We start from the raw sequence: 20,241 nt of genomic DNA on the forward strand, positions 1-20,241 counted from the left end.
TCAGGGGCCGAAAATGGCGTGGAGGCAGAGGATAGGAGTGACTATTAACGGGTACAGGGTTTCTTTTCGAGGTGATGAAAATGTTCTGGAATTAGATAGCGGCGATGTTGTAACCACCTTGCAAGTACACTACAAACCACTGAATTGTATACTTCAAAATGGTGAATTTTACAGTATGTGAATTACAGCTCAACTTAAAAAAAAAACAAAGCAAAACAAAAAATTCTGCTTAAGGTAGAGGAAAACTTTTCTTTCTTTTTTTTCCAGGCTTATCCCGGAACAATTAACTTTGCCTTGGTGAAGTACCTCACATATTGTGCTGAAGCTTGTCCTTGACTAGTCTGGCATGAGGCTAGTAAAGGGCTACACTTCATTCAACAAATACCTATTATGAGGTATTGGGGAGCAGGGCAAAGGAGGAGACAGGAAAGCGTTCCTAAAAATACACAATGGAAAAACCAATCATTACGTACCTGAATGCCTTCCTGAGTCACGGGGGTGTTGCCCTGAAGTAAGTACCCGCTTGGTAAACTGAAAATGTTGTTAATGGCAACAGACCATTCTCCCCTTTCCCCAAATAAATATCTGCGGTTTGACTGTCCTTCTCTTTATGATTGCTGAAATTTTCAAAATGTGAAGAGGCATCATGGGCTTCAAGCGTTTCTATATTTGAGAAACATGTTCACAAGGTTCTCGACCTCTAGGAATTCAGCTTATCATCTGATCTCCTCCTAAGTCTTCATCTCTACAGACTGAAACACCCTCAGAGCTTGGGTGCGTCTCCACAGGGCAGCCAGCCCCTCCTTCACCTTGACGGCCACAGCAAAGGGCTCTCCATCATCGTACCTTCCGTAGGACCAGAGCTGCACACAGCACTCGCATCACGATTTTGTATAAACAAAGGATCATGTTTCCCATTTATTTCCAATACTGGAAACTGAATCATAATGCTTAGCGAGAGATTTGACTATACCAAATAAGACTGATTTCTTTCTTTAATCGAGTATACGTTGAGCTTCACGCATAAATAAGCATTGTGCATAAACTTCATGAGAACTTTGAGAACTCTGCCCAAGGAGGGTGCCCTCAATCAAGTCACTTCTTTGGGGGCTGTTTTAAAAGCCAGTTGATAAGTCAAAGCAAACCGTCTCTCTGCCTCAGAGCCACACCTGAATTCTGATTTTGAAAACTGGAATTGACACTGTGACATCTCTGATTCTGTGTTGACCTCCAACTCTTCCCTAAATTAAATCTACCCTAAAGAATAAGGATTTGCCACCATGAAGAATGTTTCTTGGAGAGAGCACCACAGGCTCAGAGCAATTCTAGACGAGCAGTTCCAAAAGTAAAAACCTCCCTCGCTGATGACCCTCAAACTCTAACTCTTCTGGACGTGTTAATTTTGGTCCTTGTTTCCAAAAATTAAGTGAAAACAGTATACAATAATAAATACATTGTTAGTATATGAGAAATATGAACACATATACAAAGACAGAAGATCTAGTAAGAATGAAAAATAGTGTTAAAGTGAAGGACTTTAAGAATTTTCTTGAAGTGACTGTTACGCCGTTAGGTTAAAAAGGAAAACACACCCTTGATGTTAGTTGTAACCATTCTTATCATACACTGTGTTCTGATATATTAATAGTCTACAACAACGCCTATGTCCCCTTCTAGGTCAGAGCCCTTGACCCTGAGCCTGACTCCACGTAGGGAGAGGCAGTCATCTTCCCCCCGGAGGATACCATCGGACATTGGCTCACAGAAAGCTTCCTCTTCTCTACCCACTCACACAGCTTTGTAAGGGCTCCCTTCTCTCTCTCAACTTGGAATCTCACTAAACAAAAGGCGAAGTGTCCCTTCCAGTGAGATGACTTGTGAAAACAGTTACTTCAGCTAATCCCAGCACTAATCCCTGGGCCATCCAGCAGTTTATGCTGCTCTACGCCACTTACACCCTTCTTCCGTTTCTTATTTCCAAGACAATTCAATAAGCAAAATACAACAGTTCTCAAATACACAGTGACTCAGAGTTCTTTCTAACGACAACAAGAAGAACAGGCAACACTAAGAGCTTAAGACGTGCAGGGCTGTGCTCGATCCATTTCTGAGACATGAGAATCTCTACCCAGATCTAGACGTGGCTGACTCCGAAATCTGCATCTTGGCCATTGCTCTTTGAAAACAATAATTAAAAGCTCTTCAAGTGCATTTATACAAAAAGTCTCATTTAAGCCTCTGAACAGGGCTGTGAGGAATGAAGGTGACAGAGACCCTGAGACGCTAAGGAGTAGAGCAGCTTGCCCAGGACCCCTGAGCTAGGAACAGAGCCAGAACCAGAACCTAGGACGGCCAACTAGATCCCTCATCTTCCCACTGACCCAGCCGCCCTGTCTAAACAAACCACCTGGAAATAGTTATTGCCAGTGGTTTCCTAGACAATGAGAAAGAAGAAAAGGCTAAAAATCAATGGGATTTGGGAAAAAAGCTGCCTTCTCTCAACAATGTGATACTTCCTCATTTGGCCACATTCACATCCTCCCTTGACATCGCAAGGGACCTAATAGGTAGAATACAAAACGACAAACGTGGTGAGCTAGAAACAACCATGAGCTGTGCGACCACAAAGACTCGATATTGAGTCAGGTTCGCTGCTCTGACTGGGAGCCCTTGAGCACACAGCTCCTCAGGTGTAAAGTTACATCAGCTACCTTCGGGTAGGTCAAGTAACAGGCACAGAGTAGGTGTGCAAAAACTGTCAGTTCCCTTATACCACAATCAACTCCAGGGCTGGCAGAGGCTCCAGGGTCACGAAAAAAAGAAATCTCTACTCTGCAAGTTCGTCCCTTCAGAATGTCACTGATTCAAATGGAATTTGCTGACAGGAAAAAATACTTTCTCCTGGCAGTAGTACGTTCCCCGAGAAACTTGCATTAACTAGGGAGTAAACATACCAGCATCCTCCCACGAAAAACAAGAACATTATTCACAGTAGTCAAAAGGTGGAAACAATCCAAGAGCCCGTCGATGGGTGAACGGATAAACAACATGTGTCTATACGTACAATGGAGGATTACTCAGCTTGAAAAGGAAGGACATACTGGCACGTGCTACGTCATGGATGAGACGGACAAATATATGTGAGTCCACTTCTATGAGGTACCTGGAGTAATCAGATTCACAGAGACAGAAAGCGGAAGGGTGGTTGCCAGGGGCTGGTGGGGGAGGGAGGGAGGGGTTAGTGTCTAATTGGTACAGAGTTTCAGTTTGGGATGACAAAAAAGTTCTGGAAATGGAGAGTGGTGATGGCTAGACAACACTGTGAGTATACTTAATGCCACTGAACTACACACTTAGAAATGGTTAAAATGGTTAAAAATTGTACGTTACATATATTTCACAATTTTTTAAAATAGCAAAGATACTCTGATCATCCCCAAAGGCCCTGGACTCTGCTTCCTGGGGTCTGGGCCACACCTCACCACTGCCCCCTCCCTGGCCCGGCTCATCTTTCCACCATCTTGAACAGGTCCACCCCAAAGGCACTCACCGGGCCGCAGGTTCACCGTGACCTCCTGCGGCGTCATCTGGATGACGTCTGACCCCGCGGGGCTGGAGCCCTTGCTGCTGAGAGGCAGGCTCCGAAGGACCTGGGTGCTGCTGACCGGACTCTCAAACTCGCCGCCACAGCCATTCCTGACCAGGTTTGCCTTGAAGTCGCACCGGGAGGTGACCGACCGCAGGCTGCCGAAGTCCTGGAGGTGTAGAAACAGGGGAAGAGGGCAGGAGGCGGTCAGAGCAGCTCCGGGACACCTCAGGCTGTAGTCTCATCACCACCCTGCGACCTGAGACCCTCTACATTCCATTTCCTAAAAGCAGACAAAACAAAAACTCCGCCAAGTGCCTCACCAAGCATCATGAGGATTAAGTGAGGTGTCGGATGTGAAAGCATTTTGCAAGGTGTAAACACGCACAGTAAAAATGTTTGGTCTCGTTATTTTAATGGTCAAAAACGCTCCTTTAAAAAAATGTGCCTGTCTACACGATAAGCAGGAGAAAATAACTGATATGGTCAAAAGTTGCATCACTAAAAATTTTTGAAAGATACCATATAAGTGGCCAAGTAGTCATCACTCAGACAATCAAGAGTTAACTTCTGAGCTGTTCCCTCATCTAGCATATGCAGGCACAACCATTCTGGAGAGCGATGCGGTACCTTTTGAGCCCTTGGTCCCCTCCTAGGAATTTATCACCAGAAAATTATCAAAAGGAAAGCAAAACTCTATAAGATATATACTGCATGTTCCTCAGAATAGCACAATCATAAACTTGAGCCAAAATCCCTAAACCAGAAGGAAAACATGGTTTATCACCTCAATAGATGGTACGGCCATCACAAATAGTTATGAAGACTAAGCAGAAATTTCAAAACATTAAGGGAAAAAAATCAGAAAATAGAGTGGTATCTGCATCAGGATGCCAAAGAAAAATTAAAAATTAAGATAGTTGAGGTGCTAGGGGAGAGGGAATAAAATGATATTTTTCTTTTTCTCTTTACTGTTGTTTAAACAATAAAGCCACATTGATAAGAAAAATCTTTCTTTTCTTCAGTTGGATTTAGGAGAAGGCTGTGCACCAGGATGACCCACCCTAGTTTGGGGCACTAGGAGTTTGGGCCATTTACTTTAAAATGAAATTATATACTTTGTTATAAAGTAGGATACCTGTAAGCAGTGATTGTTTTCCAGTAAGGGGGTTTTCAATGGCAAAGCAAACCCATTCACTGCTGGATGTAGAGAAGAAGATCCCCTCTTCCAGCTGGTTGCACTGGAGCAATGGCTGGAGGAGTTAGATGCTCTCTCTTCCTCCCGCCACTGTAAACACTTTGCCAAAGAGCCTCAGATGAGTCAAGAGTCCGCTGACCGCAGAGGGACTCCCCTCCCCCCTTCATCACGGTCTAGGATGCCCCAAGACCAGTCAGTGCCACTGGGGCCTTTGCAAGGTTCAAGACCAAGAAGTCAAGAAGACTCTGCAGTATTTTTAAGTAAAACCAGATGTGTTGTCTGGGCCTCTGTGATTTTGGTTTTTCGTTTGCTTATACCTGAATTTTTTTTTTTTAATTTTGTCTATTGATCTCTTGACATGACGGGAGACCTTGCATGTCAACAACCTCCGGATTGCACTGTAAATATAAATGGCTCCACAGACACTTGTGGAACAGGGTGAGAACAATGATTATTGTAGAAATTACAAGATTCCAAAGCTGAGGTTTCTAAACTGGGTTCCGAACAGTCTAGCTTGGCTCTGATGAAGCAGTAAAAACCTCCCAGGAATAGCGGAAAGGAGAGGTAACTTCCTGAGGGCCTTACAGGTATGAGACTGCTGTCTTGAGCTGTGTGAAGCACAGGGTGAATTAGCTGTCCAGAGCTGAAAGGGCTTAGGGGTTCGCCTGCTCAGAGCGTACGTGGCTAGAGAATTTCTGAACTTCTTGCCAGCATGCTGGCCTTGCTGCCAGCTCCCCCAACTCCACGGAGCTGGCTGTCCTCCACCCAGTTCTGACTGTCAAAGTGCACCTGTCTCCACCAGACCAGTGCACATCCCCTCCCCCACCCCACCAGGCTGGCGAGGAAAGCATCTTCAGTCTCCCGGGGGCGATGGAAACCCCTAACGGCCCTCCCCTTGGTCTGAAGCAGCCTGCATTCCGGAATAGACTAGGTCACAGAGCCAATCTGTTTCACCCTAAGCAGGAGGCAGCTACATGATTCCTCACCACAGCCTCAGCCATTCACGTCATCAAAATCATTCCCTAGGGCTTCCCTGGTGGCGCAGTGGTTGAGAGTCCACCTGCCGATGCAGGGGACACGGGTTCGTGCCCCGGTCCGGGAAGATCCCACATGCCGCGGAAAGGCTGGGCCCGTGAGCCATGGCCGCTGAGCCTGCGAATCCGGAGCCTGTGCTCCGCAACGGGAGAGGCCACAGCAGTGACAGGCCCGCGTAACACACACACACACACACACAAATCATTCCCTAATGCCTGGACACCTTCACCAGCAATGAACTTCGTCCAAGCTTCCCAGTCAATATGCTCAAAGGCCGTTTTTGATAGGCAGTACCAGTCCCTGAGGCAGGACTTGTACAGGGCCACCTGCTGCTCAGGGAAGATGTACCTGCTGGGCTCCTCAGGAGACTTGAAGTCCAGGACGTGCTTCCCAAACCTGAAGAACTGAGAGGCAGCCACAGAGTGCCAATTACAACCTTGTTTGTGTAGCTGGCTTTCCTGATTGTGCTCTGGGGCTCATTTATTCTCTAGGATGTTAGGAGCAAAGCCCTCTTCATGCCCCTCATTGGTAACAGCTTTCCCTTCATTCTCCTTAGTAACATTCTTCAAGGTGGTGGCAACCCTCCACTCCAATGCACGTGGCTTCCGTGAAGTTTGCTGCACCAGCAGGAAAGACCGTGAACTCCTGTCACCCAGCTGCCAGCGCGAGAACCACCACTGAGAACATTCAAACTGCCAGTTGCAGAATGACTTCAGAAGTGCCTACCACTCAGCAATGTGACAGTACGGGGGACCCACTTCTCAGCAGCTCCAGCGGCACAGGCAGCAAGGGACAGCCTACTATGGCACTCATACCAAACTCAGACTTGGCCTCAGGGCCATCCATTTCTATCAAGTTTGCCAACCTTCTCCTGTTTCACAGAGTTCAGTTGCTTGCTACCTGGGGAAGCCCCAGTGGTTTCACTGATGTGCTTGAGAACCTTTGAGACGCCTTTATTTATTGAGTCCTGTCACTGTCGCAGGTCTTTAGGACCTCAAAGACACTGGCTGAGGCACCTCTGGGCATGGAAGTCTGGAGAACCTTCTGAGAGTAAGGCAGCTACCTCGATATCAATCAAGGATGCCCACAACAGTTGAAGGTCTCTCCGGCATGCAGTCTGAAAATAGCCATGACTGACTTTTGGCATAGGCTCTTGCTGCCCAAGAAAGGGACGGAGAACACTGCAGACCCCGCAGGGAATGGTAACCCCACCAGCCCAAGGGCTTTCCCTCTATTCCCCTCCTCTAGCTCCTCTCCAGATATTTTAATTTTGAATAAGGATGGATGCATATTTAAAGAAAGGAACCAAAACCACAAAGACCAGGGGCATATATTGTGACAGTTATGACCTTCCAGGTTCACACACGGTATAAATAAAGACAAGGCCTCAATACCACAATTTCCAAGCTTCGAATTCAGTGAATGCAGAGGAGAGGCCCCAAATTATAAACCCTTGGAGGAAAGGAAGACTCGTGATTAAGAAAATCCTCCTCTCATGAGCGACACCCTGAAGTCTGATGTGCTAAGAGCCCTCAGATCCCAGAGACCTGACACCTGACCCTCTGCCAGGTGTCAGAACACAGCAAGTTCCAGGGGGAAGGGACCTCGGATGCATCATCTGGTGCCAGCCCCTCACTTCTACAGATGAGGAATCAGAAGCCCACACGCCTAAGTGCATGCGTATGTTCTCCTGAGAAGTGTAAGTGCCTCCGGCCTCAGCTTTCTGGAAGTAAGCTCAGTGTTCTTCTCAGCCAAGGTCACGGCTGAATTCCAGAGCGGGAAACTGACTCTGGGCCCCCAAACTCCATCCTCTGAATTTAGTATTTCCTTGCTGCCTCAGGTGCTGAGCTCCTCCTGCCACCGATCAAACTTGGAGGGTAAATAGCCACTTGATGCAGAAAAACAGGTACGAGTCTTCATCTCAACACGGAAAAATGGAAACTACTTTCAGGATGGGCTCTCACGGGGCAGCGCAAATGCTCACAGGTGCTTACGGCTCCGTGCCAGAAGAGGTTTCAGTTCGTGAAGGAAGCATCTGTCCGTGGTCTCCAGAAACACCGTCACGAACCCTCCAAAGGGCTCACGAGGGAAGGGTAACTACACGACAGGCAAGTTACCAAGAGAAGCAACAGAATGCACACGGGAACTTGAAATACCTTGCAGGGCTTTTAGTCACTAAGCGGTAATAATACAAGAAAGAAAAGGGAGGCGGTCCAAATGTAGATGGCTTTTACTTTTGTTCCGACACTGGCGCTCGCTCGGAGTTGTTACCACCTGGCCCTCTCTGCTCCATCCATCGCCTATTACACAGAGGATATAATGAGGTCTACTGTTCACTGTACACTGAACTCCCCTACGTTTTGTTAATCAAAAACGTCCCTCCTGCACCCACGGCCACCGTGGCCAGGGCACTCGGTTTGTCCGCCTGTGCCACTCTGGTCATCGCATCCTCTGGGCGCCTCGCTGCCTGCTGCGGAAACAAACAGCAGGGTGGAGGAGTTGAGAAACTGCAGGCCTGGGGGAAGAGGAACCCAAGCAGGAAAGGGGGCAGACTGCCGGATCCTGGGATGAGGGGGAAGAAGTCGCAAACTGGTGAACAGGCAGAGAGCCGGGCAGAGGCACGGAGCCAGCTGCTTTCTGGGCTTCGGCCCTGGCTCGATGGAGCCCTTGTGGATTAGAGGGCGGGGGAGGGAAGCAGAAGGTTAAGGGATGACAGACTGAACTCTGTGCACCGTCAACACACCCCCACGTGGCCTGCCTGCCTGGGGGAGGGGGAAATCCCTGTCAGCTTCCGCTCGGCTCCCTTAATGCACTGGACAAATGTTCACGAAGCACCTGCAAGAGGCCGAGATGCTTCTTTCAGGACCGCAAAGAGATGCTCTCCATAGATCTGTATTTTATCGTGAGCTGGGGCGGACGCTTATGTTTTTCATTCCTTCCCAGCTCAAAGGAGACTACAGGTCATGCGCCCTCCCTCTCCTTTCCCCACCACGGTAATCTCCCAGGAGGCCCAGGCGGCCGGTCTTGCTTCCCAGCCTCTACTCTGTCTCCTTCCTCACATTCCCACCTCCAGTCCTACTGACCCCTTCATTCCTTCTCTCCACGTCCACCTCCAAGGCAAAGACCCTTCCCCGCGGCCCAGGTTCTCCACCTCCTCCCACGTCTGCCCCTACATCCACCATCCAAGCGCCCCAGGTCTCCCAGTTCTTGTCCCGCGGGATTCCACGGGGTGGCCATGCCTGCCCGCTCCTTCTCCCTCTGGTTTCACAGCAGCCTGGACCGCTCACAGCAACATGGCCTCAGGTTGGCTCACGTTCACACCTCAAGAGCCTCCCTCACCCCCAACCCTGAGTGCCATCGCCCTGTCTGCCTCTGCCTCCACCGGGGCTCCCACAACCCTTCTTTCCGTGCAGGGCCGGGGGGACCACATGCCAGTCCTTCAGCCCCGCCCACTTCTCCCCAAACCTTGTCCTCTGTCCAGCACGCTGGCCTCCCTGCCCCTGGCACAGGCTGCTGGTCCACAAAGCCCCTTCCCCCTTCCTCCCCAGCACACAGCTAGATTAAGTCTCCCAGCTCCTACTGCACTTAGGCTGAGGGATGTAACTGGTTTCAGGTGAGAAAACGTGAGTGGAAATAACAGGCTGTCCCGAGGCCTTGCCGTAAAAGCATTCACACGCATTCTTCCCCGCACACGGCTCTTCAGAGCTAGCTGGGTTGTGAGACTTACTCTCTTAGAGCAGAGACAAATGTCTACTTTTAAAACATGAAGGACAAAATAGATAATAAGCTGCCAGAGTTTGCTGTATGTTTTACGCCATGCAGTACAAACAGCACAGGGAGTGTTCAAGCTGGCCGAGAACAGCCCAGGGCTGTGATGAAGGACAGGAGACAGGGGCTGAGCTGTGTGGTAAAGACCAGCAGCATACCCTCCACTTCCTCGTCTAGGGTAAGGGAGAGTCTGGCAACTCTGGTCTTGAAGCCAGAGGGTAAGGTCTAAAGCAAAGGTGCCAGGACTTCCCTGGTGGCACAGTGGTTAAGAATCCACCTGCCAAAGCAAGGGACACAGTTCGAGCCCTGATCCGGGAAGATTCCACATGCCGCGGAGCAACTCAGCCCGTGCGCCATTACTGAGCCCATGCGCCGCAACTACTGAAGACCGTGCACTCTAGGGCTCGTGTGCCGCAACTACTGAGCCCGCGTGCTGCAACTACTGAAGCCCACACACCTAGAGCCCGTGCTCCGCAACAAGAGAAGCCACCGCAATGAGAAGCCCGCGCACCACAACGAAGAGTAGTCCCCGCTCACCACAACTAGAGAAAGCCTGCACGCAGCAACGAAGACCCAACACAGCCAAAAATAAATAAATTTTTTTTAAATATCCCCAAACACATTAAAAAAAAAAATAAAGCAGCGGTCCCCAGACTTTTTGGCACCAGGGACCGGTTTCATGGAAGACAATTTTTCCATGGCGGGGGCGGGATGGCTCAGGCGGTAATGCGAGCGATGGGGAGCGGCTGATGAAGCTTCGCTCGCTGGCCCGCCGCTCACCTCCTGCTGTGCGGCCAGGTTCCTAACAGGCCACAGACCAGTACCGGTCCATGGCCCAGAGCTTGGGGACCCCTTGTCTAAAGCCACCAGGGAAAATTAAGCCACAGTTAGAAAATGAAGACAGGAGAGCCAGGTTAACGGGGCCATACAGCAGACCCAGGCAGACAGAACCAGCATGAAGTGTGGAGACGGGGGGGCGGTGGTGAGGGCACTGGCTGACTCAAACGCCACACCTGTGGGAGAATACAGTGACGAGAGGGGGGACTGGGGAGAGGAGATGGAATTAGGCTACAAGCAGTGTTAAATGCAGAGTAAGACGTCCCCACCCCCACCCCAAATAAATAAGGAAGCCATTGTGGGATCTGGAGCGGCGGGCTCCTGACGGAATGTGTTCGGGGGTTAATCTGTGGCGGTATGCAGCCCCAGGGTGGCTAGCGGCGGATCGGCATCCACGGGAACACGCTAGTTAGGGACCTGGCCCTCCACTCGGCACCAGCCCTCCCGCGCACACACGTCGTGTGCTCTTGGCAGAAACCTCACTTCTGTGCTGACGTCCCAGGATTCACTGTTAAGGCACTCGGCCACACTTCTCCTGTCTTGCTAAGAGGCAGGGGTTGATCAAAGCTATTCCTGAATGCCCCAAACCCAGCTCTCTGAAACACACTCAGGCCATGGGGGAAGTTCACCTCCCAAGAGGATGGGAAGCCGCGTTCCCAGGCAGGCAGCACAGGAGGTTCTTCAGCCAAGATTGAGGCTGTAAGCACAGAGCGAGCCCAGGTGTGGGGCCAGGACAATGATATGCTCCGCGAGATAACATCAGTCACTACCAGTATTGGGACGTCAGACTTGGGAAGTACTAGCACAGGAACGGAAGAGACCTAAAGTAGACAATGCAGCCCGGCTTCCTAATCGCACTGCCCACATTCCACTAGAAGATATCCGTAGATGACAAGGGTCAGGAGGCTTGGTTACTTAGCGGTCCCAGCCACAAGCCCTCTCATGAACTGATCTCAAAATGCTGGAGGGTGAGAACTGTCATCTTCATTTTACATACCAAGAAAGTGACAATAGGGCTTCCCTGGTGGCACAGTGGTTGAGAGTCCACCTGCCGATGCAGGGGACACGGGTTCGTGCCCCGGTCCGGGAGGATCCCACATGCCGCAGAGCGGCTGGGCCCGTGAGCCATGGCCGCTGAGCCTGCGCGTCCGGAGCCTGTGCTCCGCAACGGGAGAGGCCGCAGCAGTGAGAGGCCCGGGTACCCCAAAAAAAAAAAAAAAAAATTTAAAAAAAAAAGAAAGAAAGTGACAATAAATCATGGTAAAACTGAGATTTAAACTTTCGTTTTCTAACTCCATGTCTTTTTAGCAGGCTTCTTTTATCAAATATGAATTCCTGCCAGATTCTTGGCCAGATCTGAAGATGAATAAGACAAAGATTCTCAAGGAGATGATGATTTAATTGGAAGCAGGCATGAAAACAAATGCACAGAATAAGAGGCTATAAGTGCGACAGAAGGAGGACGGACTACAGGGGAGACAAAGAGGTGGTCATGGCCTGTACGTGCAGACACGTAATAAACAGCCACTCAGTGAAATCCTTCCATCAATCTTACTGAGCAACTACTATGTGCCAGGCACCAGTCAGGGTGTGGGGGATCCAGCAGTGAAGAAACCAGATAAAACCACTGCCATAACATTCTGGTGGAGGGAGCTTACATTTTAATTTCAGATGGATGGATGGATGGATGGACAGATGGATGGCTGGACAGATGGATGGATAGATGGTTGGGTGGACAGATGGATGGATAGATGGTTGGGTGGACAGACAGATGTGTCTGGGGGAAAACCATGGAAGTTTTCACGGAGTAGATGAGTCTTGAACTAACTTTTTCTTTTTTTTTAATTTTTGGCTGTGTTGGGTCTTCATTGCTGTACGCGGGTTTTCTCTAGTTGCAGTGAGCAGGGGCTACTCTTCATGGAGTGAGAAGCACAGGCTTCTCAGTGCGGTGGCTTCCCTTGTTGTGGAGCACGGGCTCTAGGCACGTGGGCTTCAGTCGTTGTGGTGCACGGGTTCAGTAGTTGTGGCGCACGGGTTCAGTAGTTGTGGCACACGGGTTCAGTAGTTGTGGCGCACGGGCTTGGTTGCTCCATGGCACGTGGGATCTTCCTGGACCAGGGCTTGAACCCGTGTCCCCTACATTGGCAGGCGGATTCTTAACCACTGCGCCACCAGGGAAGCCCTTGAACTAACTCTTGAAAACTGAAGACAAGGTGTTGGTCAGGGAAAGGAGGGGAAAGCCGGGAAGGCCCTGCAGGAGAAGCAGCAGCACAGGGAAAACCATGAGGGTGTTCATCAGTCAGGACTCTCTGGGGACCTTCGAGTCATTCCCTGGGGCTAAAGTCTTGGGGGCAAGCAAGGGATGAAGGTGGGGAGGCAGGCAGGGGCTACAGAACTTGGATTTGTCATGCAGGTCGTAAGGAACCAGTGAAAGGTTTTAAAGAAAGTTGATAACAAAGACAGTACAATTAAGCACAACTACGAGGGGTTCATATGTTGGGAAGAGTCCTCTCTCAAAGTAGCTTGTTTAGTAATCTTACTCTCTACTAGAAAAAATTCTAGAAGAGTCACATGGAAGAGGCAGTGTAGCCTAGAAGAGAGAGCCTGGGCTCAGAAGTCCAGGAAGCCAGACTGAAACCCTAGCTTTGGAAAATGGTGTGGCCTTCAAACAGTCACTTCCCTGCTCTGAGACTGAGATTTTCATCAGTAAAAGGGGTGTATTGCCACCCACCCGACAGAGCTGTCGTGCGGATTAGACATACGATATACGAAGTGTGTGGCATCTAGTAGTGGGTCCCCACACGATTGTTTTTAGCCATCAGAGGCTAAAGGAGTCCCTAGACTTCTGGAGTTGCATCATGGCGATGAGGTCTGGCCTCCCAGGAGCCATCCTTGCTCCTCTTGACAGGCACGCACACTGAACTGCAGAGGCTGAGGCAGCCCAAATGGCAAATCTTGGGTTCTTTTAAGAATAACTTTAACGGTGTACTAGTGCAGAGAGGGTTTGTGCTCCATGGTTCTAACAAGTTTAGAAAAGTGACCCAGAAATTTCCCCCAAGACAGGAGGGTTAGAAATTGAATATTTCCTGATGAGCCCACCAAGCACTGGTATTTGTATTGCTTTACGATAGCAATATGCCTATCACCACCCCAAACTTACATCCCTTCCTATGGGGTTTGAAGAAACATCAGCCATTGTTTTCAAATAAAATCATTTCACAGAGGCCAGTTCATATTATTCATCCTCAGATAAGCCACTCCACAATGACTGGCGTCCACCAACAGGCCACCCACCCAGGCATGTTTTAAATTGTTATGCAACAGACTCACTTCACAAGCTCAGGTCTTTTACCAAATTGCAGAAAACTATACAAGAGTCATAACTGGTTCCCCCACAAAAGGGAAGGAAGACCTTGCTTCCCCCAAACAGGATTAAAACATTCAACACTACCTAGAGACCCAACTTATAAAAAGGTAGCTTTTCTTTTCGTCATCGCCTTGGGAGAAAGAGGAAGAGGCAATTCGCAGAATCTGCACACTTTCTGCACAGTCAACTTGTGTGCTGTGGTGCAGCCCACGCCCTCCCCACCCCTCCCCCACCCCCTCACAGCACTCCTCCCCTCCCCCTCCCACATACCTCTTTGGAGCACCAGGCACATTTTGGGTGGATTAGCAGACATTCTTCACAAGAGGTGGCACTTCCACTAGTGCATATGTTGAGACCTTCAAAGAAAGATAAAGATGCACCAATTAGTTTCTGGCCGTAACCTCTATTAATGAGGTTTTTGAATGGGGCGGGAGGAGGAGTCACTTCCTTTTTTTTTTTTTACCAGGGGACCTCCGTGAGGCCGAGGAGTGCAAGGCCCCCGTGCTAACTGCAGGTGAAGGCTCACTGGCCAAAGCTAAAGACTGACGGTTTTTGAAGCACCCACCACGTGCACACTTGTGTTTGCAACTCCCATTCCTTCTGCTGCACCCACTTAGTTCCCACCGCCTTCTCCAGTAAAACAGCAGGTCCTGCCTCATTGAGGGGGAACAAGGCCCCTTTACACTTAGTCCAGCCAAAATGACAAAAATAGTACAAAAAGGAAAGAAAAAAAAAAAACCGATCGATCTTCTTCAGGCATAAGAAAATCCTAAATCAGGTACTGTCACACCAAATCCACAGTGTACCAAAAGAAGCCAGCACAGCCCTTAAAGAAGAATACATCCCAGGGTTTCCCTGGTGGCGCAGTGGTTGAGAGTCCGCCTGCCGATGCAGGGGACGCAGGTTCGTGCCCCGGTCCGGGAGGATCCCACATGCCGCGGAGAGGCTTGGCCCGTGAGCCATGGCCGCTGAGCCTGCGCGTCCGGAGCCTGTGCTCCGCAACGGGAGAGGCCACAACAGTCAGGGGCCCACGTACCGCAAAAAAAAAAAACAGAATACATCCCAGGAATACAATGTCAGCTTAAGATATGGGAAATCCACTAATTCAATATATCTACTAGTAGGTCAAGTAAGAAAAAAACATACCACCTCAGGAGGTAATAAAAAGGCATTTGATCAAATTCAAAATCCATCCCTGATTTTTAAATAAAATCAGAAACTAAGATTACAAGGAAACTTCTTTATTGCTATAAAAGTCACTTATTTCAAGCCCAGGCCAGTACCTCCTCCACCCCCGTCCCTGTGCCGTTCATATGGGGAGGGGCCTCCCGAGGCAGGCTCCACTGTGGTACTGAGGTTAAAGCCCTTGTCCCCTCTCCTCGCCCACCTCCCTACCTCACTCTACCCCCGCCTCCAGCTCCCACCCCCAACAGCAAAGACATCCTTGGTGAAACTTAGCATCCAGTTCTTTTTCTTCCTTTCTGAAACATCCCCGACAGATTTCTTTTGACCAAGAGCAGAACTGGTTGGTTTTTCTCTGAACAGAAATAACTTTATTTGGTCCTCACAGCACTAACAGACCCACTGGTCTCTTCTGGTTACTGCCTAGGGGCACAGCAGATAAATAGAAAAAAGAAAAACCCAGGGCCACCAGCCCCAGGAAGAAGGGCTCAGACCATAAAGGGGAAAAAAAAAAGTCAACGAGATTAACAAGAGAGAGTGGAGGAGAAAACACCGGGAGGCGGAGACTATTCCCTAGCTCCACAAAACAACATAACAATATTGGTTGTAAGACATCTTAAAACTGTAACATTTCCCTAATTTGCTCATTTTAACTCTCTGCTTCTTCTTTGTCACTAGCAGTGAAAATCCTCAGAAAGTGGGTGACGCAGGAAGCTGCACTGTGTCACCCCACACTAGAGGGAACAAATACCATTTGGGATAAGAATGGCAGCTGGGATGGAACCTGAGGTGCTAGGAGGAAAGGCAGGGCAGTTTTGGGAGCCCACAGAGGGTGAGAATGATGGTTTTCCCCAGCCAGAGACCTCAACCTGAACCCTCCCCACCAGCCATCGCCCTGTTGGGGCCCCTGCCTCATACCCCTGGAGCTGGGGGACCACAATCTCACGGCCAGGCCTACAGCAGGACCTCCTGGGTGCAGTACTGGACTCAAAACACATTTTCCAGAAGAAACAAGCTGGGACCAACCACCGTGCACGCCTCATTTCAGGAGGTAGAGTCCTTTCCAGGTCCCAAACACTCACCAAGAAGGTCTCAGAATCCAGCCCACAGGGAAGTTGGGCTTGCCTGCCTCCTGTCCGCCTTGACAACCTCCTTTCCCATTTTAAAATGAATCCACTCACTTGGAGACATTCAGATAGGCACTTTTTAAAACACCTTTTAAATAATGCCATTTGCAGCAACATGGATGGTCCTAGAGATTGTCATACTGAGTAAAGTCAGTCAGACAGAGAAAGACAAATATCATATGATATCGCTTATATGTGGAATCTAAAAAAAGGCTACAAATGAACTTATCTACAAAACAGAAATAGAGTTACAGATGTAGAAAATAAACTTATAGTTACCGAGGGATAAGGGGGGAGGGGAGGGATAATAAATTAATAAATAAAATAAAACAAAATATAATAAAATAAAAAAGCCTTTTAAAAAAGAGAATGATGGCAGGAAAAGTTTCAACATGCCAGTTCAATGTTTTGGTCTAATCTCCTTACCTGAATCACTTTGCTGTACAGCAGAAATAAACACAACATTGTAAATCAACTATACTTCAATAAAAAAAAAATATATTCCCCAGAATACTTAGCTTGAAGTATTGACATTAAATAAATAGATGTGGATAACCGAAAAAAAAAAAAAATCTCCTTACCTGTCAGAAACCACTACCTGAGGGGGTGAAAAAAATCAAAACTAGAATGAAAGTGACTTTTCTTCTGCTCTCCTCAACCTTATCAAATACACACTCAGGCCCTTGTGGCATGTCATTTGCTTTGATGTATAAAATCATTTCTATAAAAATAATGGAATTGCAGAACCCTGGAGCTAGAAATGCTTTAGCATGAGCTAGTCAAGTCACCTCATTTTACAGTTGTAAACAAGAGTGACTTGAAAGAAGGAGCCCAGTCTACAAGTAAGAGGTCAGAAGGGGGCACTGGGGCTTCCCTGGTGGCGCAGTGGTTGAAAGTCTGCCTGCCAATGCAGGGGACACGGGTTCGTGCCCTGGTCCGGGAAGATCCCACATGCTGCGGAGCGGCCCGTCCGGAGCCTGTGCTCTGCAGTGGGAGAGGCCACAACAGTGAGAGGCCCGCATACCACAAAAACAAACAAACAAACAAACAAAAAAAAACAGAAGGGGCACTGGTCGGCAAGTGCCCACGTAGGGTACCTGCCTGGGGATCCCTGCACCACCCCAGACGCAGGCCATGTGACCAGTGAGCTCCAGGGTCCTCTGGAGGAGAGAAGTCCAACGGGCCCTCAGTCAGAAAGGAATTTGAGATTGGATGTCTCATTTATGTCTCTGCCCTAATCAACATAAATTCACAAACACCACTTTCTAAATAGCAGGGCCTCATCACTGAGCTCTGGGACCTTGGGTCGGGGGTCTCAGGTTCACAGCATTAAGGGCTCCTCCGTTCTGACCCACATCAGACTGGGCTCTGGTCTTCTGCTTTGTCAGCCCGAAAGACCTTGGACGTAATCCTGAAGAGGCTCCAGGGATGTGACAGGCATCTGGTATGAAAACATACTGAACAACTATAAAATATTTGTCATCCTTAATTGCTTCTGTTACTCTTACATATTCACATGCAATATAGTAAAGTAGTTTCCCTGCACTCAAAATGATTCCTCTAAAATCACATTGCTATAATTTGTAGTAACTGTAAATAGAAAGTAACCTTTTACAATCGTATAAAAATTAAAAATTTGTTTTAAATATAAAAATAAAATTAGGTTGCTGTTGGGACAAATTAAAATTCAAGAAACCCTGTTCTAAGCATGTCCCAAACGCCAAGCACTGGACTAGGGGATGCTAGAGATACAGAGATGAATGACCCAGGCCTTGCTCCCCAGGAGCTCACAGTCTGCCAGGGACCAGGTAGCAGCCAGGAACTCAGGGAACCAGAAGCATAGACTGTGTGCTGATATGAGCCACGGTGCCAGCCTTACTCCCTCTGGCATCTCTCCTCTTTCCACCTATTAATATTTCAGTAAGCTTAGATTTGGCTGGATGAGTCACTTGGCACCAATAGCATTTTGAAAGGAAGGAAGCAATGAAAAAAACGTTAGAACAGCTGCAGTTCACAAATGTCAGAGTGTTGTGTCTAGGTCATGGTAATAGATGCTAGCAGCCCAGACAGTGGCCACAACTTTTCTTGGTTACTGTTTGCACAGTGACCATTCCAGCTCAATGTCAACTGCCTGCAGCCCTTAATGTCTCTGAAGCCAGGGGTTTACTGCAAACCATCATCTGAAAACACTGTCTCCTTCCCAAACTCATTGACTCATCCTTGCCTGTCATCAGTCATATCCAGGCAGCCGCCATGTCCGGCCGATTCTTCCTTCAAGATGCGTGAAATGTTTCTCCTAATCCATCCCTTCCTGCCTGCACCCTCCTCCAGCTAGGTGAGAGAAACACAATCCCGAATTACATTTTACTCATTGTTTTCAAGACAACAGAAAATAAAAACATTTCATCATTCTTGTTTGGGGGGGGGGGAGGGGTAAGGCACTGGAGTGCCTCTTCCAACATGCCCTGAACCACAATCCCCACATGTGACAAAGTCTTTCCAGTGCTGATTCTAGCAATTAAAGAGTCATCAGTCTAAAGATGTTACCATGAAGTGTAAATACGCCCTAGGAAGGATCTGTCTTGTTTATATCTTTACTGCCTTTCTGAACAGCAGACATCTGCAAAAACACGCAACAACGTCGGCTTTACAGATATGACTTGTTTTTTTAAAACACCAATTCAAATACTAGAATACTACGTGGCTTTAAAAAAGAATGTGCATGCTCCCTATTCCCTGCACACTGATATGAAGCTCACTCGGATATACTTATCGCTGAGCTAACAGAAAAGGCAAGGTACAGAACAGTGTGTTTAGTGCTGCCTTTCAATAAAACTGGGGGAGGGAGATTTGTAACAAATGTACAGAAAACACTATGGATCCGTAAGAAACTGACAGGGATGGTCTGAGCAGGGAAGGGGGCGGGGGCAATGCCCCAGACTAACGGGCAACAAGCATGGAAAAGAGATCTCTCACCCTACACTTGTTATGCTTTTAAAAAGTATGTGAATATATTACCTATTCCAAAATTTATTTTTAAAAAGACAACTGGGGACTTCCCTGGTGGCACAGTGGTTAAGAATCTGCCTTCCAATGCAGGGGATGTGGATTCGATCCCTGGTCAGGGAGCTAGATCCCACATGCCGCAACTAAGGAGCCCCGGATTTTCGTTAATTATAACATATTGATGTGGTTCATTCATTGTAACAAATATGCCATATGAACGCAAGATGTAAATATAATAGGCAAAACCGGAAGTGGGGCATACGGGAACTCTCTATACGACCTTCTCGATTTTTCTGTAACTAAAATTGTTTTACATGTTTAAGAAGTTGAGGGTTTTAAGGTCATTGAAACCATGGTAGGAGTGGCCGGGCGGGGAGGACTCAACTGAGGACCAATCATTGTGTCCGTATCAGGGACCTAAAGGTAAGTGAGACGCGGCAATTCACCACGTAGCCGATGAGGCAGCCCCCAGTCTCTCTACCAGACAGAATATGCTATGAGAGCAAGGGAAGGAGAGGCCAACTCTGCTCCATCTGAGGGATGCAGACAAGGCTTCACAGAGGACGGGACATTTGGGCTGGAGTCATGGGCTGAGGAAAAGGCTTTCCTGGCACGAAAGATCCAAGTACTTGTTCTGTCACTTATTGGCTACAAGTCATTTAACCTTTCCTGGCCTCGGCATCTTCCTGCAAACAATTCCAGGGGTGGACTAAACGGCCTCTATCATAGATTCCAGCTCAAAAAATCTTGACACACTCAAATGAGTTCTCTCCCTCACAACAATGAATGTTTCCTCCTAATAAGTTACATGCATAGTCCCTGACCTCAAAGCTAGTTGTAGGAGGAGGCAAGGAGGTGAGGACGGGACACTCCGCCTCCAACACACACACACAGTACCAAGACTCGTGTTCATCCATTCATTCAACAAGTATGAGTCAGGCACTGTTCTAGGCACAGAGGATACAGTGTCAAATAGAACGGACAAAGCTCCCTGCCCTCACGGAGCATACGTCCTGGTGAGGGGCACAATGCTCAGAAGAGAAGATGGACGATACTCCGGATAAGGAAGTACATTAGATGGTGCTAAGTGCTAGGGAGAAAAACCAAGGAAGGCAAGGAGACAGGAAGAATGTGG

At 48.4% G+C, this 20,241-nt stretch overlaps 1 protein-coding gene across 5 annotated transcripts in view; it reads right to left on the reverse strand.

The window, feature by feature from the left end:
- The window catches only part of ITGB5 (integrin subunit beta 5), a 125,095-nt gene that overhangs the window by 87,085 nt on the left and 17,769 nt on the right, over positions 1 to 20,241 (reverse strand). For 4 of the 5 annotated variants that reach the window (XM_027106912.1, XM_027106896.1, XM_027106931.1 and 1 more), the window contains 2 exons: positions 14,062 to 14,147; positions 3,551 to 3,755 (listed from right to left, as the gene is read on the reverse strand). In XM_027106912.1, coding sequence (XP_026962713.1) covers positions 3,551 to 3,755; positions 14,062 to 14,147 — 291 coding nt within the window. Of the gene's footprint in view, positions 1 to 3,550; positions 3,756 to 14,061; positions 14,148 to 17,451; positions 17,567 to 20,241 lie in introns of those variants that run through there. The other variant, XM_027106922.1, reaches the window with a different exon arrangement.

This window comes from Aethalodelphis obliquidens, unplaced genomic scaffold (assembly GCF_003676395.1).
Source record: "Aethalodelphis obliquidens isolate GAN/ISIS:26980383/991018 unplaced genomic scaffold, ASM367639v1 scaffold1, whole genome shotgun sequence".
Lineage (NCBI taxonomy): Eukaryota > Metazoa > Chordata > Mammalia > Artiodactyla > Delphinidae > Aethalodelphis > Aethalodelphis obliquidens.